The sequence below is a fragment of the Mastomys coucha genome, unplaced genomic scaffold (assembly GCF_008632895.1).
Source record: "Mastomys coucha isolate ucsf_1 unplaced genomic scaffold, UCSF_Mcou_1 pScaffold22, whole genome shotgun sequence".
In the NCBI taxonomy this organism is placed as follows: Eukaryota; Metazoa; Chordata; class Mammalia; order Rodentia; family Muridae; genus Mastomys; species Mastomys coucha.
Window position 1 is genome coordinate 69,893,929 of NW_022196905.1, and position 20,534 is coordinate 69,914,462.

General features: G+C 44.1%; 2 protein-coding genes across 6 annotated transcripts in view; both read left to right on the plus strand.

Moving 5' to 3' along the window:
• Positions 1-2,370, plus strand: part of Arl9 (ADP ribosylation factor like GTPase 9) — a 13,407-nt gene extending 11,037 nt beyond the window's left edge. For all 5 annotated transcript variants that reach the window (XM_031342814.1, XM_031342816.1, XM_031342819.1 and 2 more), the window contains exon 4: positions 2,079-2,370. In XM_031342814.1, the coding sequence (XP_031198674.1) occupies positions 2,079-2,255 (177 nt within the window). In that variant the 3' untranslated portion in view covers positions 2,256-2,370. The remainder of the gene's footprint in view (positions 1-2,078) is intronic.
• A 5,325-nt stretch (positions 2,371-7,695) lies between these two features.
• The window catches only part of Thegl (theg spermatid protein like), a 41,386-nt gene continuing 28,547 nt past the window's right edge, over positions 7,696-20,534 (plus strand). Inside the window, exon 1 of the mRNA XM_031342820.1 lies at positions 7,696-8,597. Within this exon, the coding sequence (XP_031198680.1) occupies positions 8,069-8,597 (529 nt within the window). The 5' untranslated portion in view covers positions 7,696-8,068. The remainder of the gene's footprint in view (positions 8,598-20,534) is intronic.

The window sequence follows — 20,534 nt, forward strand, 5'->3', positions numbered from 1 at the left end:
GGGAGAATTGGGTTCTGATGATGCCAAGTAACCTTGGTTTGTGTTGCTTATATTCTTAAGCTTGCCCCGTACCATCTGGTTATCTCTAGTGCTACCTGCCCTTGCTAAATCTGACTGGAGCCTGTTCTTCCTGTGATCCTGGTTGTGTCAGAACTCCTCAGAGACAAGCTGTCTCTGTGATCCTGTGATTCTGGGATCCTGTGATCCTGGGCTTGTTAGAGCACCTGGGAGTGGAGCTTCCTCTGGGGGTTGTGGGACTGGCTGCGGAGTTTGTGCTCAAGGTCTGCTCAGGGTACTGGCTGGCCCAGACCTATGGTTTATATTTTTATATTGGAGATTCCACTCTTCCCTACCTCTATTTGAGATAGGGTCTTTCTACATAGTTCTGTTTATGAATTCACTATGAAGGTCAGGCTGGCCTCAAACTCAGATCTGCCTGCATCTGCTTCCTACGTGTGTGCCACAATGCCCAGCAGATATTTCCATTTTTAAAAAATATTTAATGTGTGTGTGTGTGTGTGTGTGTGTGTGTGTGTGTGTAGTGGTGGTGATGGTGGTGGTGGTGGTGGCAGTGGTGTTTGTGCATGTAAGTGCAAATGCCTGCAGAGAGATCAGATCCTTTGGATCTGTAGTTAGAAGCAGGATCTTAATCACTGAACTATTTCTCCCAGACTTCCTTCCTTCCTTTTTTCCTTCCTTCCTTCCTGTTTTCTTTTGTTTTTCAAAATAGGATTTCTCAGTGTAGTCCTGATTGGGCTGGAACTCCCTCTGTAAACCAGGCTAGTCTTGAACTCAGAGGTCTGCCTGCCTCTGCCTCCCAAGTGACAGGATTAAAGGCATGCACGGATGCCACCACCAGGCTGAGATCTTCCTTTTTAATTGTCAATTTTATCTGTACTTTGCTTTTGTGGCCTATATAAATCATCTTCACCAAATTGAATAAAGAGCTATTTATTGTCAAATTGAGAACTTCTGTTACTTGTTTGAGACAGGGTCTTACTGTATATAGCCTTGGGTCGTCTGGGACTCACTATGTAGACCTGACTGGTCTTGACATCATAGCATTCTGCCTGCCTCTGCCTCCTGAGTGCTGTATGTGCCACTGAATGCAGGTAAGTTGAAAACTTTGCTTGGACTTACTGAGAAAAGGCTTAGCTATTCTAATTTAATGCATATTTGTTTATAATCTTTTGTCAAAATGTTTATGTTTTTAGATGAATCACTAGGTCAATATGCTACATCAGGGTTTTCAAAAAGTTATCTTAGCTGAGCCTGGAGCCAAATCATGAGGTCTCTTAGCAGCCAGAAGCCAAGGCAGAATTGCAAGTTCTAGGCCAGCTTGGGCTAGATAGGGAGGCCTGTGCCAAAAAAAAAAAAAAAAAAAAAAAAATTACCATATTGTCTTCATTCTTTGGTTATGACTTCTATTCTCTACCCATACTGTCTCTTCCCTACTTCTTCCTTTATAATTTCATCAGTGGATTTATTAACTGGAGATGTATCTACATACTACTGAGTTCATTACTCTGTTATGGAAGTCATTAAGTACTCTATGACTAAATGAATTCAGGTTTTGGATAGTTAACAGGTAACATATTGTAATTATCAACACCTAGTTACTATACGTGTGTGTGTGTGTGTGTGTGTGTGTGTGTGTGTGTGTGTAGTTACAAAGATATGATTACACCTATGAGCTGCCATATATCCCACAAATTTGATACACAATTTTTGGTTAGAATAAATAGTGAGAGAAACAAAGAACTCACAGTGACAAGTGCTAAAATCAGTAAAATCTGATATGGACAAAAACTACTCAGTGAGTATGGTATAACTGGATGTTCCTATAAATCCAACACTCGGAAGGCTCCCCGAAACCCGAAAGTCACCCCCCCAAAAAAAACCACTTGCATAATTCTGATAAGAATGTTTTTATTCATACTATCACTGGGTTATAATAAAGTCTCAGTGTTTTTTTATATGAAGATGGTAGAGTCCTTTAGAATAAGAAATACATATTTGTATCCAAGAGGAGTACAGACTAACCAATGCCTTCTGTTCTCTCTCTGTCCTGGGAGAAGGATCTAGAATCGGCTTATCGCATTACAGACATCCATGACGCTTTGGCTCTCTCTGAAGTGGGGAACAACAGGAAACTGTTCTTGTTTGGAACTCAGGTGACCAGGAATGGGTCAGAGATCCCCTACACCATGCAAGATGCCAAAGACCTGATTACACATCTGGCCATAAATATGTAGAAGAGACTCGGACCCGCCCGGCCCACTACTCAGCTCCCATACAACCACCACCAGAGAGGGGCTGAGAGGCAGGCTTAAGCCAAAGCTTTCCACTTTCAATAAAAAATAAACCCAAGGCTATTCTCTCAGTGCAAAGCGTCTATACAGAGAACGCTAGCTAAGTCACTAAGGTTTTTTTTTGTTTTGTTTTGTTTTAAGATTTTTAACTTTGAAATTTTTAAATTATTTTCTTTGAGAGAAATTCAGACTTTTGCTTTCAGCGCTGAGAGCTGAACCCTGGGTCTCAAGCCATGTTACACATGCCATCTACCCTGGGGCTGTACCCACACACCGGGATTAAGGGTTTTACTCAAAAGTAGAGAATGTATCGGTAAGCCTTCAACCTACCTGTGCCTTTTTTTTGTTTTTTTTTGTTTTGTTCTTGGGTATACACATGAGGTCAGAAGATGATTTTAAGCATCCTTTCTCAGGAACCATAAATCTTATATGCTAGGGGGATTTTTGTTTTTTGTTTTTTGTTTTTGTTTTTGTTTGTTTGTCTTGGGGGGAGTTCTTTGTTTTGGTTTTGCTTTGTTTTGCAGTTTCCATGGATCAGACCCACATACACATGCCTGCACAGTAAGTACTTTACTGACTTAACTCCTGTCTTCCCCCCTAACCCCCATGTGTTGTTTATCAATAGCAATACATTTATATTAAAACACTTAAACTTTTTTTGAATAAAAATGCAGATATCTTTCCTTTAAGTGTGTCCGCTTAACACTGTAGGACAGAAGTGTCAGGAAAGAACAGTGAAGATGAGTGCTCCCAGACCCAGAGCAGTGAAGATGAGCCAGCCCCACAAATAGCTAACTAAATGTAGGAAGAGACAAGAAGCTTGGTTGCTGCCAGCCTGATACCCCAGATGAGACACAGAGTAGAAATGGTTTTTTAAAAGACAAGCTTTTTTCGCAAGATTTGTTTTGTCTTTGGAGACAAGACCTTCCAGTATACCCTGCAATCCCCTTGCCTCAGCCTCTTGGGTGCTGTGTATGCCACCATGCACGGTGTTACGATTCTTTTGTTGTTGTTGTTGCTGCTGCTGCTGTTGTTTTGTTTGTTTTTAAGATTTATGTAGTTCATATATCTGAGTGCTCTGCCTGCATGCACACCTACACACCAGAAGAGGGCATTGGGTCCTATTATAGATGGTTGTGAGCCACCATGTGGTTGCTGGGAACTGAACCCAGGACCTCTGGAAGAGCAGCCAGTGCTCTTAACCACTGAGCCATTTGTCTAGCTCCATTGGGAATGTTTTGTAAAAGGAATTAACTATACTTAAGTGCACACACAGTAAGTCCAATTTGCCACTAAAATGCTTTGCTTTAATTTACTAACATGTATATATTCGGAAAGAGAATATATTTAGCCATGCATACATCCTTTTAAAATTAGGAAACTCTGGCAAAATATGGTGAAGATGATAGCCCTGCTCACGGCACATAGTAGTCTCTGTTATGCTCAAGTTACAACAGTCAATAGTTTAACTGAGCTGTATGTCTTAGTTGGGGCTTCTATTACTGTGATAAAGCGCTATGACTAAAGGCCATGTGGAAAGGAAAGGGTTCGTTTTATCTTACAGCTGTAGTCCATCATCCAGGGAAGTCAGGGCAGGAACTAAAGCAGGAACCTGCAGGCAGGAGCTGATGCAGAGGCCATGGAGGACTCGTGCTGCTTACTGGCTTTCTCCCCATAGCTTGCTCAGCCTGCTTTCTTTCTTTCTTTTCTTTTTCTCTTTCTTCCTTCCTTCCTTCCTTTCTTTCCTTCCTTCCTTCCTTCTTTTTATTAGATATTTTCTTTATTTACATTTCAAATGTTCTCCCCTTTCCTGGTTTCCCCTCCAAAAAACCCCCTATTCTTTTCCCCCTCCCCCTGCTCACCTACCCACCCTCTCTCCTGCTTCCTGGCCCTGGCATTCCCCTATATTGGGGCATAGAGTCTTCACAGGACCAAGGGCTTCTCCTCCCATTGATGACCAACAAGGCCATCCTCTGCTACATATGCTGCTGGAGCCATGAGTCCCACCATGTGTACTGTTTTGGTTGGTGGTTTAGTCCCTGGGAGCTCTGAGGGTACTAGTTAGTTCATATTGTTGTTCCCCCTATAGGGCGGCAAACCCTTCAGCTCCTTGGGTCTTTTCTCTAGTTTCTTCATTGGGGACCCTGTGCTTGGTCCAATGGATTCAGCCTGCTTTCTTGTACAACTTGAGACTACTTGCCTAAGGGTGGCAATGCCCACAATGCACTGCATCCTCCCATGTCAATCATCAATCAAGAAAATGCACTGCAGTTTTGCCTATAGGCTAGTGTGGTGGAGACAGTTTCTCAGTTGAGGTTCTCTCTTCCCAAATGACTCCAGTTTGTATCACGTTGACATAAAACTAGCCAGCACAGATATGTATACAGACATGACGTTCTTCCTCTAAGAACTGAGTCTTCCTCATGCTCAACGCTGCAGCATCATGTTTAGCAGTATCCTATCTCACGCATCGCTCAGATACGAAAACATCAAAGCTCCTCCATGCAGGCATATGGAAGATGCATTGTCCATTGATTCTGGATACTACTGGAAACCTGGGATTTTAGATTCTGTCCCAAGTCCTCCATGAATGGACCCATGAACATATTCCTTGATCACCCTGGTTTTCTCCCTGTGAAAGATTGTCTCAGATGCAGGCTCCTTCTGAAAGCTCACACTCGGATGCTATTATGATTTTTCTTAGGACATATAAACCCCTGTGTGCCTTTATCAGAGGAGAGAGCAATTTGGGGGTTTTATTATATTCTGCTCTTAAATTCTATGTTTCGGTAACAAGGGATGTGGCTGGAGGTTGTCCTCTGGGGAACAGCTATGGAGAAACAACATGGTTCTCATTGCTCAAAGCTGAAATTGAATAAAGTAAGAGCTCTGTACTGGAGACATCTCAGGCTAGTGACACAGACACATTTCACAAGAGCTTTAGGGGAAATGAAGCTCACCCAAGCTATTGTGTTGTCAAAGGGGCTGTCCGGCTGGTAATTTTCCCATCATGCCTCATTAGGTGACATTTATTTCCTTGGAGAACCTGGTATCGATTGCCAGCCTGCCAAGCTTAGAAAATATGGGTTCAATCCAAACACCAATAGATGCATGCCAGTTTTGCTTATTCTCTTTGTAAACATTTGTTGAGCACCACTGAAGTGCTGAAACTTTCTGTGTAAAACAGTGGAAATCTAACTTAACACTTGTCTTTACCAGAAATGGGGGATTAGCAGCCAGCTTAGGAAGCTCATCATAGTGAGAAATGCATCTTGGGGGGTGTATGTGTGCCTGACCTCCATATGTAATACACACACATACAACACATATACAAAAATATAATAAAATCTTTAGGGATTTTATGTATTGAATGTTTCACCTGCACATTTGAGAGTATACTGTATGTGTGTGCCTAGTTCCTGAAGTGGCCAAGAGAAGATGCCAAGATTCCCTGGAACTACAGTATAGTCATTTGCGAGCCACCACATGGGTTCTCTGCAAGAGCAGCAAGTGGTCTTTAAAAAGACCTTTAAGCATATGTGTGATGCCTGGGTGCATGTGTAGTATGTACATCACACATATGCAGGAGCGGGCATAGGTCAGAAGTAGTGTTGGGCTCCCTGAAAATGGAGTCAAAGACTGTCGGGAACCACCATGTAGGTGCTGAAAACTAAGCCCAGGTCCTCTCTGCAAGAGCAGTAAATACTCTTAAGCACTGAGCCATCTTTCCAGGGCTATACATGATCTTAATAGCTGGGCCCTCTACTCCAGCCCCCAAAATATAGTTGTTTTTAAAAAATGAGTTTAATGCAACAGATTACCTGATACATTCATACCCTAGAATGAGTCTCCTAGTTCCACTCCTATTAACTTCCACAAAAATGTCTTTAATTTTTTTATAGGATAGTAAATTCAAGTTCCCCAAATTGTGTAAATGGTGTCTTTAGCTGTATATTTTGACAGACGATTTATTTCTTAACATTTTTAGTTCCTTCCATTGAAAACAAGCAGATGACTGAAACCCCATCAATTCTGCCCTTCTTTCTCATACTATTTTGGTAATGAAAATCACACACACACACACACACACACACACACACACACACACACACACATACACACACGCGCGCGCGCGCAGAGGCTGAAAAGATGGCTCCACACCTGAGTGGCACTGCTTTTGCAGAGGTTCCCAGTTCAGTTCACAGCTCCTTTGGCAGCTCCTAACTGCCTGTAATTCCAGCTCAAGGGGATCTGGTGCCTTTCTCTGGATTCCATGGGCACTGATCCTAACAAGTGCACATCCCTACACAGACACACACACAGAGACACATCATTAAAAATAAAAAGTACACAGAGAAGTCAGCACCATGACTCACACCTGTAACATTACTTGCGAAGCTGCAGCAAGAGGAATGCTACAGGTACAGAAGTTAGAGGCTAACTGCCTAGTTCCAGGCCAACTTGAATTGCTGAGTAAGTTCGTCTCAAAAAAAAAAAAAGTGGAGGAGGAGAGAAACGGGAGAGGAAGGACCCTAACAAGACTACAAAACTCTTGGTATATTTCAGAAGTATCACTATGAATACATAGATGAACACATAATTGTGCTGTTCACAAGATTAATTACATGATCAATAGGACTAATTTATCTGTAGTGATGGTAGTCTAGGGGGTCTTGGTCAAGTTTGTTTTCTCCACCAGCTATAGAATTAACAGGAAAATCTGCAGCACAACAGGCTATTGGAGCACCATAGACTGAATCAGCAGTTGAAGAAAAGCGTTTATTGGGGTTGAGGAAACACACAGGTGCATCCAACACACAAGGAAAAGACCCTCTGCAGAGGGGAATTCCAGACTGGGGTTTTAAAGCCTCGGGACAGTTTTCTTTCCCTAATTTAGGGTTGGTCAGTTTGAAGAAAGCGAGGATAGTTGATTGGCCCAGAACTGTTGTGTGACACTTTGAGCGGGCACTTGAACTTGTAGAGACAAGTCTATCAGCAGGACGCCTGCGGGTGGGAGAGAGAAAAGCTTGCAAAGCTTTTAAGTTGCCATGCGCGAGGAAGAAGCCGGCCATCTTGGAAATTCACCACCTTTATTGTCTAGTTACGGCCTCTCCCTAACAGTCTAACTCCTCATCTCACTTTGATAGTGAGCCCTGTAACGGTACACAAGAAGTTCTTGGATGTACATATGTATTTAGAACCTGTTGAAGTGTTTTGTTGTAAAGGCGTGCAGAATTTCCTGTAAAGAAGCGGTTAACGCTCTCTACACTAATTCTGATAAATATTAAGCTTGGATCAAGTACCATGCTAATTAACGTTCCCCCCTCTCCCCCCCCTCCACACCTTCATTCCAACTGCAGAATTCTTACTGCCTTAGTGAAGAGGGTGGGGATGGTCTTAAAAATATCCTATCCACTTCCAGCCTTTGTAAAGAGTCGGTATTGGGAAACCTCGGAAACCTAACCTAACTGGTTAGTCAGGAAGCAGCCGTGCACCGCGGGTGGCTGAGCCTTCTCCCTTCACACTGTGCTGTCTAACAGAGACGCACCCTAGGAGGGCATCCTGTCTCCATAGCAACCGGTGGCCCAGGCGCGGAGGCCAGACCGACGGGGCGGGGCCAGGCGGCGAGGGCGGAGCTGAGTCTGTCCCAGGCCGAGAGCCGGCAGCCCCGAATCACCTGTGCACTCCGCGAACTAAGTTTGGACCGCTGGCTGGCGGAGAGTTTGAGCGCCGGGTAGCGGGAGCTTCTAACCGGAATGGAGGAAGGAGACTTCTCAGGTTCCTCCGTGCGATCCGAGGTGACGGATGGGCAGAACACCACGAGCACGACAAAAACACTCACAACCTCTGAACACCAACCGAAGCCCCTTGTGCTCAGGCTCCTGGAGGTGCAGAATGGTGAGGAGGCCGAAGTGGATGGGGAGGAAAGACAAGAGGAGGAGAGCGAAGTGTCCGAGACCCACAAATCCCATGAGGCCTCCGCATCCTTCAGGTCCCACATCTCCAACGATCCCCGCAAGGCCAGTGATTCCCTCCAGTCCCGCAAGGCCAGCGATCCTCCCCAGTCCCGCAAGGCCAGTGATTCCCTCCAGCCTCGCAAGGGCAGTGATTCCCCGGAGTCCTGCAAGGCCAGTGATTCCCTCCAGTCTCTCCGGGGCAATGATCCCCCACAGTCATTGAACCAGGAGGATGGAAAAGATGGCTTGTTTCCCAACGCAGTGATTACGACCTCCCCATCTTTGATGGCCAGATTCCTACCGCGGCTCCAGCTGGCTTCCCTGAGAGGTAGGTTTAGCCCCGACCCCCCTGAAGCCAGCCATTTAGAACTCGGGAGTCCGCGCTACATTTTCGCGAGTTTAAAGGAACTTGACCCTACCTGCCGCTTTGCAGCCACCTCTCTCTGCACTTCAAGGAATCCAAAAGGAAATTGACACCCTAATAATGACAGAAGCCACCACCCGCGTCCACAATTGAACCTAGTACCTGACACATACTAGGCAGGCACTCTGGGCCAGAACCCTTTCATAATCCTTCGGTTCAGTACACCATTACATCCGACTATTTCTTTTTATTTACACTTGAGGTTTTGTTTTGTTTTTAATTTCTCTTAGTCCCCAACCAAAATCAGATCCTCAGAGGGAGTGTGTTTTTGTCAGGGTCCAGAGAAAATCAAACATTCAGGGAACAATACTGAGAGAATGCGTGGAACAGGTCCTCATCTGGTCAAACCCTCTCAAATTTACAAGGTAACAAGGCTGACCAGACTTGAATGGGAACATCCTTGTTGTTACCACTTGAGCTCACTTCCAGCTCTTCACCAGAGCTGGAATCACATGTTCTCTCCAGGGATTGCTTCACAACTGGCCTCAGTTCTATGGTTTATCACTCCAGTCACCCCTTACTACATCTCCCACCACTTCACTAGCTCTGGCTGGCCATCATACTTCTGACAGATCTCCAACCCAGGTAAACCCTAGCACTCCATATACCCCGACCTCTTCACTCTTGCTATACGAAATTACATTATAATGATTAGTTTTATTTCAACTTCATTACTACAACTTGTAATTAGTAGTAAGTTTTCCCAGGCTCTGACGGACTAAATGCATTCTTTTTTAAAAAAATATTTATTATATGTATATGAATACACGGCTGCTGTCTTCAGACACACCAGAAGAGGGCATCGGATCCCATTACAGATGGTTGTGAGCCACCATGTGGTTGCTGGGACTTGAACTCAGGACCTCTGGAAGAGCAGTCAGTGCTTTTAACCACTGAGCGATCTCTCCAGCCCCCAACTAAATGCATTCTTTATTTTTCACCAACCTTCATACTTTTGTCTTTCACCCACTGGAAGGCTGTACCTTATATTTAACCAAGAAATGGATGCAACCAATCTCGAACTCGTTTACTTGCTTAGCACCGGTTTATCGGCCTCCCAGCGCGAGCACCCAGCGTCTGCCTCTGCTCACCTTGCAAGGGAGGTTTGTGCCTATTTTCTATGAAGCGCACTCTCCTCCTAGGCCTCAGACTCCACTGTTTCTTGTAGAACTTCGTTCTTACATTTGTCTCCACTCCGCTACAGCATCAGGTTCTCCTTCTCTAATGAATCAGTCCTATGAGCAAACATGCTTTTATCTTGAAATAACCTTTGGCCCTATGCCTTCTTTATCAACCCCCACCACACACACACACATTCACACACATACTCACACACTGGATCCACTTCCTCCTTTTATTCTCTTGGTATCCTGTGTGGGTCTCTCTCTCTCTCTCTCTCTCTCTCTCTCTCTCTCTCTCGTCTCTCTTATTGTCATCAAAACTGCTGCCGTGTACCCCATCCCTGTCCTGTATGTGGGGACCCTCAGTATCCTTAAGGTGTGAGCTACTGGATTTCTCATTTTGATGTCCTTGTTGGAAGGTTTTGCTCCCCAACCCCCCTATCTTAGGCCCCTCTCCCTAGCTCCTCCTTTCAAGGTGCTCTGCCATTTCAGAATTTTTTTTTTTATTAAAGCATACATTCCAGCTGCATCCTGTAAGATATGCTCAATCGTGTTCCTTTACCAAAGTTTCTCTCATCAAGCACCTTTAGCCTACTGATTCTGCTGCCCTCTGGTTATGTGCTGCTGCTCCTGTGTTCTCCTGTCTCTTCCTCCCTTACCCTCCACAGCCCATTTTGTCCCTCGTTCACATCTAGTAAGTAGTGTGTTCTTGTTCTGAAAGTCCCAGGCTGCCCTTGACTGGGATCCTCCTGAATCCTCTCTGTCCTGGAATTACAGACACTTGCTGCCATGCTGAGCTAATTCTTCTGAGGACAGACAGATAATGCAAGAGGAAGACAGACAATAGTCTGGCCTGGTCCCTAAACTCATGACCTTGAAACTCCAAGCGGCCCCCTTAGCAATCTCGAACTACATTTCTAAATGCCTCAGAAATCCTGACTAGTGTTCATGTCCTTATTTCCCTCTATCCCTTTCTTTAACACTGCTTCAATAAACATACAAAACCGAGGCTGGAGATCAGGGAAGAAGGTTTGTTGTGTAATCATGAGGACTGAGCTCGGATCTCCGCACCCAAATTGTGAGTGTGGCTCTTAAACTCCAGTGCAGGGGGCAGACAGAGGAGACAGAGAGAAGGATCCCCCTGTGTCAAAGGAATAAGGTGGAGAGTGATCAAACAGGACACCCAGCCATCCTCGCTTGGCCTCCTTGAGCACAGGTATGTGCATTCACATACTCGCAGGCACACACACAAACACACACACTACTCACACTCGTATCTTTTTTTTTTCAACCACAATGCTGCATGGAAAGTAATTCCTTTCTCTAGTCACTGGTGGATGAACTGTCTTTACATCTATTGATGGCCATTTCTGCCTACTCTTTGTTGGACCTCATCCCATCTCACTTTAATTTCTAAAAATGATTGTGTGTGTATGGATATATACTAGTGATGAATATATGCAGATATGTGTATGGACCACGGTGGAGGCAGACAACCATCTTGCAGAGTCTATCTTTCTGTGGGTTCTGTCAGGTCACACACTGAGCTGTGTCACCAGTCCCATCTAATCTCTCTCTGCTGCATTATTTGGTCCCCTCTTTCCTGGACCATCCCCATTGGGATGCAAATATTATACAATTACTACCTGAAAGCAATCACAGACCTCCCCTCAGATCCCTTCCAGGTACCACTCTATTCCTTTGCTTGACTTAGACAGGGACCCTCTAAAAATCCTCAAAATAGTTAACATGGTTGTGTAAAAGTCATGATTTCAGTGTCCTCTTTTTCTGTCCTCCTGAGAACTCGTTAAATTAAGCTTTCATTCCCTCCACTTAGGATGCTTTTGTTGAGGTCACAATGATCTCTTCCTGCTCAAAGCAAAGATGAACCCATCACTTAACACATTTCCTTCTATGCTAGGAACCTGTCTTGTTTCCCAGAATACCAGTATCCCTGTTGGAACACCAAATCCCTGTTATCCTACCTCATAAACTCTTCCTGACTATTTCCTTTGTGTGGAGTCTTCTCTTCCCAGCCTTTAGGTGAAGCCACTGATGGCTTAGTCCTCTCAGGTTCTTCTAGAACTCCCCTTTATTCTCTGCATGATGTCATTGGTTCCATGGCCTCATTGCCAGTAGCTTTTCAAATTATCGCTTTAACTTCTCAGAACTCAATAATCTAACTTTCCTGCTTGATTATCCACACAAAGCAAGCTCAATGTATCAAAAAAACTTTGACAGCTCAAAACCACAAACAAATCCTAACTTTGAACTATATACTGTGACCCTTTATTAGTACCAAAATTATTGTATTTTACATCTTCTATTATATTGATTGTATTATTGTTTTTTATGTCTTGCCTAGTTGACCACAATAGCCTCTAGGTGGCTGTGTGCTTTGGCTCTTAGCCCTGCCCTCCAATTCATTGTTCACACAGGGGCCATATATATATTACATGAAAATTTCCTGCTCCTAACCACCTCAGAGGGAGTTCCTTCCTTGTGCAGCTTAATACTCTAAAGTCTCAGTTGAGGGTCTCCAAAACTTCACTTGATCTAGCCTAACCATTAACCTGAGATAAATTTCCATTAGTCCAGGCTGGCTTTAAGCTCATTATGTAGTCGAGGTGACCTTTTGTTGTGACCTCAGCAAAAGCAGCCTCAGCTAAGTGAAGGGAATGAAATCTTAATTTAACTAGTTCTCAAGAGGAGAGAAAAAAAGGACACTGAAATCATGACTTTTAAACAATTACATTAATATTTTGAGGATTTTTTGAGGTCCCCCTCTAAGTCAAGTCTTTCTCCTCCTCTTCCTCTTCCTCCTCATCCTCTTCCTTCTCCTCCTCTTCTTTCTCCTCTTTCTTATTCTTCTTTGAAACAGGGTCTTTCCATGTTGCCCTGGTTGTTCTGTTCTGGAACTCCCTAGGCAGACCAGGCTGGTTTGAACTCACAGAGATCTGCCTGTCTCTGGTCCTGGGTACTGAGATTAAAGTGTGTGCCAAGCACAAGCTCTTTTATTTCACACTTACTTGCTAATATTAACACTCAGATCACACAGTAATCATATGTCTGTAATATTACATGGTGGGGGGAGGGGATAAGAGAAGCAGAGAGCTGATACTGATGCAGAGAGCTACTGTGGTGAGTAAGACGTTAAGGAACCCAGTTAGAAAGCCTGGGGTGGTGGCACACACCTTTAAACCCAGGGCTTAGGAGGCAGAGATGGGAAGATGTCCCTAAGTCTGAGGCCAGCCTGTCTCAGATACCAAGAATAGAAAAGGAACACGGTTTCAGAGTCAAGTTGAGCTGCAAAGGTGAGGTGCAGGACTGTGGAAGCCATGGAAGCAAGCACTGCAGGCCTGTGGAGCCTCCAGTTCAGACAGATAGACATCAAGCATGCTGTGTCAGTAAAGTGAAGCCCTGGGACAGTCAGGAATTCTCGTCCTACTTGTCATCAGTGCACACGGTGGGGTCCCATAACAGGATATGGGGTTGCTCACCACTGCAGTTAGATGTCCTCTTTTATAAGGCTCCAAGTGTGGTCCTCTTCTTCAGTCTGGCCTGTCTTTGAAAAGTTCCCAAGCTGTTTCTTCTGTTATGGCTTTTATGTGTCCTGCTCATGTGTTCCCAATCCACTTCGGAAAGTTTACAGCCAGTGCCTCGGTACTGTAAGAAGCACTTGTCATCCTGAACCTCACAGTTATGTTGAACAGGCAGTATCTACCTGTACTGTGAGATATAAAGCCATCTGCCTTTGCCTCTGCACCCAACCTGGAACCAAATTCTGTTTGTAAAATAGCTGCCTGGGGGCAGGATACAACCTGAAAGCTACTGTTTTCACACAGTACAGAGAAACTTAGAACCAGGCACAGCTTAGTCATAACCGTCTCATGCCCAGTGGGCAGCTCTCTCCTGGTGAGCCACATCTCTATAACCCTTTCTGCCTTCATCCTCAGATCAAACTCAGGCCATCAAATTTACATGAGATGACTATATCTGATGAGCACCTCAGAAGATATCTTAATGCTTCATTTTGACATAGAGTCTTGCTACATTGCCCAGACATGTCTTGAACTTGTGATTCCTCTGCCTCAGCCTCCCTAGTAGCTAGGATTATAGGTCTGCGTTACCAAGCCCAGCACCAAGCTGATTTTTTTATATTTTCACTCTACTCTCTCTCCCTTAATTCCAACTCACATATTCAATAGCCTACTGGACATCTCCACCCAGATGGGGTATTGGCATCTCTATTACAAAGTACATTATTGTTATTTTCAATCGTGAATTTTGTGTGCGTGTGTGCATATGTGTGATGTATTATGAGTATATTTGGGTGTGTGCATGCCAAGGCACACATGTGGGGGGGGGTTAGAAAACAACTTTGCAGAGTTGGTTCTCCCTCCCACCATTAGTGGGTTGCTTGGATCCAGTTCCCACCATAGGGCTTGCATCTGGTGCACGTGACTACCTCCTGCACCATCTTGCCATCTCTGCAATGTACTGCCTAATGGAAATCTTCCTTTCCTCCCAACCCCAATCTTCCTTGTGTATTTTCCATCTAAGACAATTAGCATCCACTTGCTCATGCTAAAACAGTTTCCTGTTCTTCCCCAGTTCCTTTTTTTTCTCATTCACAAAAACAACTTGGCCATCGAAAGTGCTGCCAGTTTGATTGAACAGTTCCTGAAACCATCCAGAGCACATGCTAACACGCACCGGGCTAGGGTTATTTCTCACCTGGATTTCTACTTTGGCTTCCAGAACCATCTTCTTATTTTTATCCCTCATGCTCTGAAGTTCCATTGTTCCCCCAGCAAGAGAAGTTATTTAAAAACCCAAGTGGCGTTCTATTTTCTCAGTCTTTCCTGTCTTCCAATTGCTTCCAATTGCTCTTCCAATTGCTCTGAGAGCCACAGCTCCTCCAGCTCCCAGGCCCCATTCCCCTTCCTCCCCTATCCCTCCTCTCCACTCTTCCCCCTGTGTAGCTTCCTTGGCCTGCCTCAGGCTGTTCCCTGCTGGAGTCCTTATTTGCCCAGAATCTCAAGGTCAGTGTGGTGGTAGTTTGAATTGCTTGGTCCAGGAAGTGGCACTATTAGGAGATGCGGCCTTGTTGGAGGAAGTGTGTCACTGTGTGGGTGAGCTTAGGGAGAGCTTCCTCCCAGCTGCCTGAGATGCCAATCTTCTCTTGCTTGCACTTGGAATAAGATGTAGAACTCTCGGGGCTGGTGAGATGGCTCAGCGGGTAAGAGCACTGACTGCTCTTCCGAAGGTCATAAGTTCAAATCCCAGCAACTACATGGTGGCTCACAACCACCCGTAATGAGATCTGACCACCCTCTTCTGGTGCATCTGAAGACAGCTACAGTGTACTTAATTATAATAAATAAATTAAAAAAAAAAAAAGATGTAGAACTCTCAGCTCCTTCTCTTGTACCATGTCTGCCTGGACGCTGCCATGCTTCATGCCATGATGATAAAGGACTGAATCTGAATCTGTAAGCCAGTCCCAATTAAATGTTGTCTTTTATAAAAGTTGCTTTGGTCATGGTGTGAGTTTCTGGCATTTGGATCATAGCCCACATTTTGTAAAAGTTGGAAAGCTCATCTGTGGGAAGGTTGCCTCTGTCTGTACCTAAAGCAGATTTTTAGAAATAGCTTGAGGAATCTCCATAGAGTTTCTGGATCAAGTTAGAAATCACTACCTTAGTGGGGCAGTGGTGGCACACGTCTCTAGTCCCAACACTTGGGAGGCAGAGGCAGGCAGATTTCTGAGTTCAGGGCCAGCCTGGTCTACAGAGTGAGTTCCAGGACAGCCAGGGCTACACAGAGAAACTCTGTCTCGAAACAAAACAAAACAAAACAAAAAAGATAGAAAGAAAAAAAAATCACTACTTTAAGCTCTTAATTTTCTTGTCAATTCCAAATAACAATTTTTGTTCACTCTTATTAACATGGAATATGTATATGCCAAGTATATTTAGGTAATATTTACATAAAGTAGTATAGACATGAGGCTATGTTTAGACATTTTGCTATGTCCCTGATCACTCAGTAATGATTCTTCCACCCAATAAACACTGAACATCATTTAGAAGATCCTCCATTGTCTTTGATGTGCAATGAAAAATAAGATATTTATTGAGATTCAGTTCAAAGTGTTAAAACATAATGGGGTCTATCTACCAGCAGATCACCTAACAATTATAGCTATGATTAAAACTTATTAAATAGTGTATTCACATATAGGCTCTGGGATGTGGGTGCGTGAGTATAACATAGATTCCATTTTCGAGCTCCTATCTATGTGGTTAGGGAGATCGGGTGTGTCCATAGCAATAACATATCCTTAGCATGAAAGGAAAGAGAGCTGGAGTATCTCACAGGACAGTTACGTCACTTTCCTGAGTTAGCAGATAATGATAACCTCCTTTTAAACAGAAGAAAAGCTAAGAAAAAAGCACATCCACAAAGTGTCCCTTAAAGTCACTTACCCAATACAACGGACAGAGACCACTTAGAATGTACATAGAGCAGTAGTTCTCAACCTGTGGGTCATGACCCCTTTGTTATCAAATGACTCTTTCACAGGGGTTGCAAATCAGATATACTGCATATCAAATGATTACAATTCATAACAATAGCAAAATTATAGTTATGAAGTAGCAATGAAATAATTTTATGATTGGGGGTCACCACAACATGAGGAACTGTATTAAAAGTCACAGTGCCGGGCAGTGGTGGCGCACGCCTTTAATCCCAGCACTTGGGAGGCAGAGGCAGGCAGATTTCTGAGTTCGAGGCCAGTCTGATCGACAGAATGAGTTCTAGGACAGCCAGGGCAAAATGAAAAAAAAAAAAAAGTCACAGCATTAGGAAGGATGAGAATCACTGACCTATAGTATTTAATGTGGATTTAGGGAAGTAATTGAAATGAGATCTCAGAAGAGTATAGTAGGAAGTCATAGTGAGTGAAATCTTTCTTCTTCTTTCAGTGCCAGAGATCAAAACCACAGCTAGGCTGTACCCTCATGTCCTTAGTTCTATAGGGCAGCATTCACTATGTAACTCACGCTGTTTGTTCCTCCTAAGCACTACCACACCCTGCCAAGAATTGTCTAAATTTAAAACACTTTGAGGCCAGCCTCATGGCTCAACAGATAAAAGATGCTTACCTAAATTCAATGATAGACAGAACCAGCCAGCAGATGGTTTGTTTTAGTGTACACACACACACACACACACACACAGTATAAACGCAATTTTAAAACTTTTAAAAAGTATTTTGAAATTTGTAAGACTTTCACGGGTGCAAAGACTAGAGTTATATAAAAAGAAGTACTATCTTAACCCTGTCCTCTCCCAGATCCTCTCTGACCTTTTATAGGTAACCTCTAGTTTGCATATCTTTATAGAAACACAAGAAAATTCTGTGCAAGCATAAGTGGGATTTCCCATTTCTTCCTCCATGGTAGCACAGTGCACCATCCTGCAGTCATTCTTCTACTGGACAACATAGAGCTTCTTCCTTCCCTCCTTCTTTCCTTCCTTCCTTCCTTCCTTCCTTCCTTCCTTCCTTCCTTTCTTTCATGCATATCTGTCAGGCGCAGTGGCTCATGTCTTTAAGCCCAGCTTTCAGGAGGCAGAGGCAGGTAGATCTCTGAGTTTGAGGCCAGTCTGGTCTACATAGTGAACTCTAGGACAGCCAGAGCCACATAGTGAGACCCCATCAAACACAAAACGTGAAACAAAACAAACAAAACAAAAGCATGTCATATCTCATTATCTGCTTCCAGGACCTTGATGAAACAAGTAATGTACAGTAGAGGCCTATACGAAAGCCATTCAGTGTGGCTCTAGAAGAACTTCCAGGAGGCTGCAGCAGAGAAAATGTGCCACAAACATGCCTGTCGTAGCGTTTTATTGCTGCAATGAAACACCATGACCAAAAAGCAAGTTGCGGGGGAAAGAGTTTACCCAGCTTATATTTCCACATTGCTTGCTGTTTATCACTGAAGGAAGTCAGGACAGGAACTCAAGTGGAACAGGAGCTGATGCAGACAGAGGCCACAGAGAAGTGCTGCCTATTGGATTGCTCCTCATGGCTTGCTCGGCCTACCTTCTTATAGAACCCAGGACCATCAGCCCAGGGATGGCACCACCCATAATAGGCTAAGCCCTCGCCCATTGATCATTAATTGAGAAAATGCCTTGTAGCTGGATCTGGAGACATTTCCTCAAATGAGGTGCCTTCTTCTCTGATGACTCTAGCTGGTGTCAAGATGACACATAAACCCAGCCAGTCCAATGCCCAAAGGAGGCAACGTTTTTGTTGCAGTTCCTCTTCCCAAATGACTCTAGGTTTGTGTCCAGTTGACAGCTGAGGCTAATTATGAGCATGGACTTATTTGGATGTCCACCAAGTTATGTGCTATGCCTTCCCCTCATTTGAAGTTGCTTATATGAGTACACACAGGAGTGCACCACCAAGAGAGGTATCTGTTTTAAAAATTAACAATTAATTCGAGGGAGGCAAATGCTAGTGGAGGAAGAAGGAAAACAAAACAAAACAAAACAAATATTCCCTCATTCGTATGGATTTCTTAGAAGGCAGGCAGGGCCAGGTGAAAATGTCCTCCATGTTGACATTTCATCTTCATTACCTTACTGAATTTACCTGGAGAAATGACTGGGTCCCAAGTATGCAAGGGGCTGGAGGGCTCCCTCCAGAAGGTGGCAGTCTTGTCCACTGATAACTCAGAGTTCCACATCATCAGCCCTTTTGCTAGCTGTAGAAGCTTTGAAACCTTGAAATGGCATGATGGGAGCTGTGTCTCTAGGAGGAAGAAGTAAGTACTCGGCCATCTTGCTCCAGATACTTCACCTGCACCTTGCTAGATCCCATAGAGGAGAAGCAAGATCCCTGCAGGGTTGGAGGTCATCTGACCTAATCACAAGTCCCACTGTCCTTCCTCCTTGCTCTTTTCAGCCACCCTGGCCCCATGGCATTACTGTGCCTATGATCCATTTCCTCCACAGGGCTTTCAGACTTCCACTCCTGTAACGCTCTCTTTAAATTCATCTTCTTCCACATTAGCAGGTATCTGGCACCTTCTTATCCACACCGCCCCCAACTCCCAGTTTAAGTATCAATTCCTCTAAAAGGTGATTCCCAAACTATTCTCCCTAAAGCAGACAGCATCTTCTCACCCAGCACATCATAGGCATTCATCTTTACCCTGGACCTAATTACTTGATTCTTGTCTATCTCTCGCTATTGTGTTAGGCTATATGAGGATAGGACAGGGACTTTAGACTCTTGGGTTTTTTCTACTCTAAAGCTTGGAACAGGTGGATGAAGGGATTCATCTATAGGAGCATTTCTGTTAGCAACTGAATCCTCTAGATTCAGTTAGTAGCTACTGAGCTCAAGGAACCGGTGTCCATGGAATGTTCTAAATATTTGACAGCATTTTGTCATACCTTCAAGATAACCCATTAGAGGACACACTTTCTATGTGCCCACTTTACAGATGAGCTAATTGGGACACAGGAGTCAAATGACTAACCAGAGGTCATGCACACAGTAACAGTGGACATTGAAGCAGGGTAGTAAAACCCCATAGCCTTCTCTTCATCGTTACTCTCTTCTCTTCCTTACTCCATGGGGAAGTCCTGTTCTAAGTGCCTAGGAGAGTCCTAAGGGTAAAGACCACAGAGGATGAACAGAAAGAGCGGCCTGGTGCCTGGCCATTGTAAGTGCTCAGTGTTATGGTTAGTGATGGTGAATCACACCTAATACTCCCTTACAGAAGTGAGACTTCTGCTTGACTGTGTGGTATAGCGTAGCAAGTTGAGCAGAGTATTTTCTAAGACATTTATAGGATAAGAGAAATAAACTCTTATTTAAAGCTGCGACAGACTCTACAGCACTGCTTCTCAGCCTTCCGAATGCTGTGACCCTTTCACACAGTTCCTCATATGGAGAGCCCAACCATACAATTATTCTCATTGCTACTTCATAAGTCTAATTTTGTTACCATTATGAATTGTAATATAAATATCTGATGTACAGGATATCTTATATGCTACCTCTGTAAAAATCCCTGGGGATTGAGACCCACAAGTTGAGAACTGCTGTTCCACAGAGTCCAGACAAGTGGTGTGGGATTCTGCTTAATCTCAACCAGTCCCTCTACTCCTCCCCCTCTGTCTGTCTGTCTGTCTGTCTCTGTCTCTCCCTCCTTCCTTCCTTCTTCTCTGTCTCTGTCTCTGTCTCTGTCTCTGTCTCTCTCTCTCTCTCTCTCTCTCTCTCTCTCTCTCTCTCTCTCTCTCTCTCTCTGTGTGTGTGTGTCTTTCTCCATTTTTGGTTTGAAAATGCAGAATCTTGGGACCAGCTTTCAAAACCTGTACAAACACTTGTATTGACTAGGCAGGACTGGCCTTGTGTGGGAGAAAGCCAGGAAAAGTAAAATGTTTGAGAGGCCAGGAGCCATCCTGTATGTGTGCTGCAGATCAGCAAGCAAGAGGAGAGACTGGATGGGTGAGGGCTTCCCTGCTGCCCTTGAGTCATGGGCTCTAGCTTGAGCATCAGTCCCAAGAGGAGAAAGCTGGCTACTGTGGGGGAGAGCACTGGGCCTTTAGTGCTTATAATTTGTAATATATATAGCTTTAGTCTTTATAATTTGTAGTGTATATATATATATATACACACTTTTAGTAT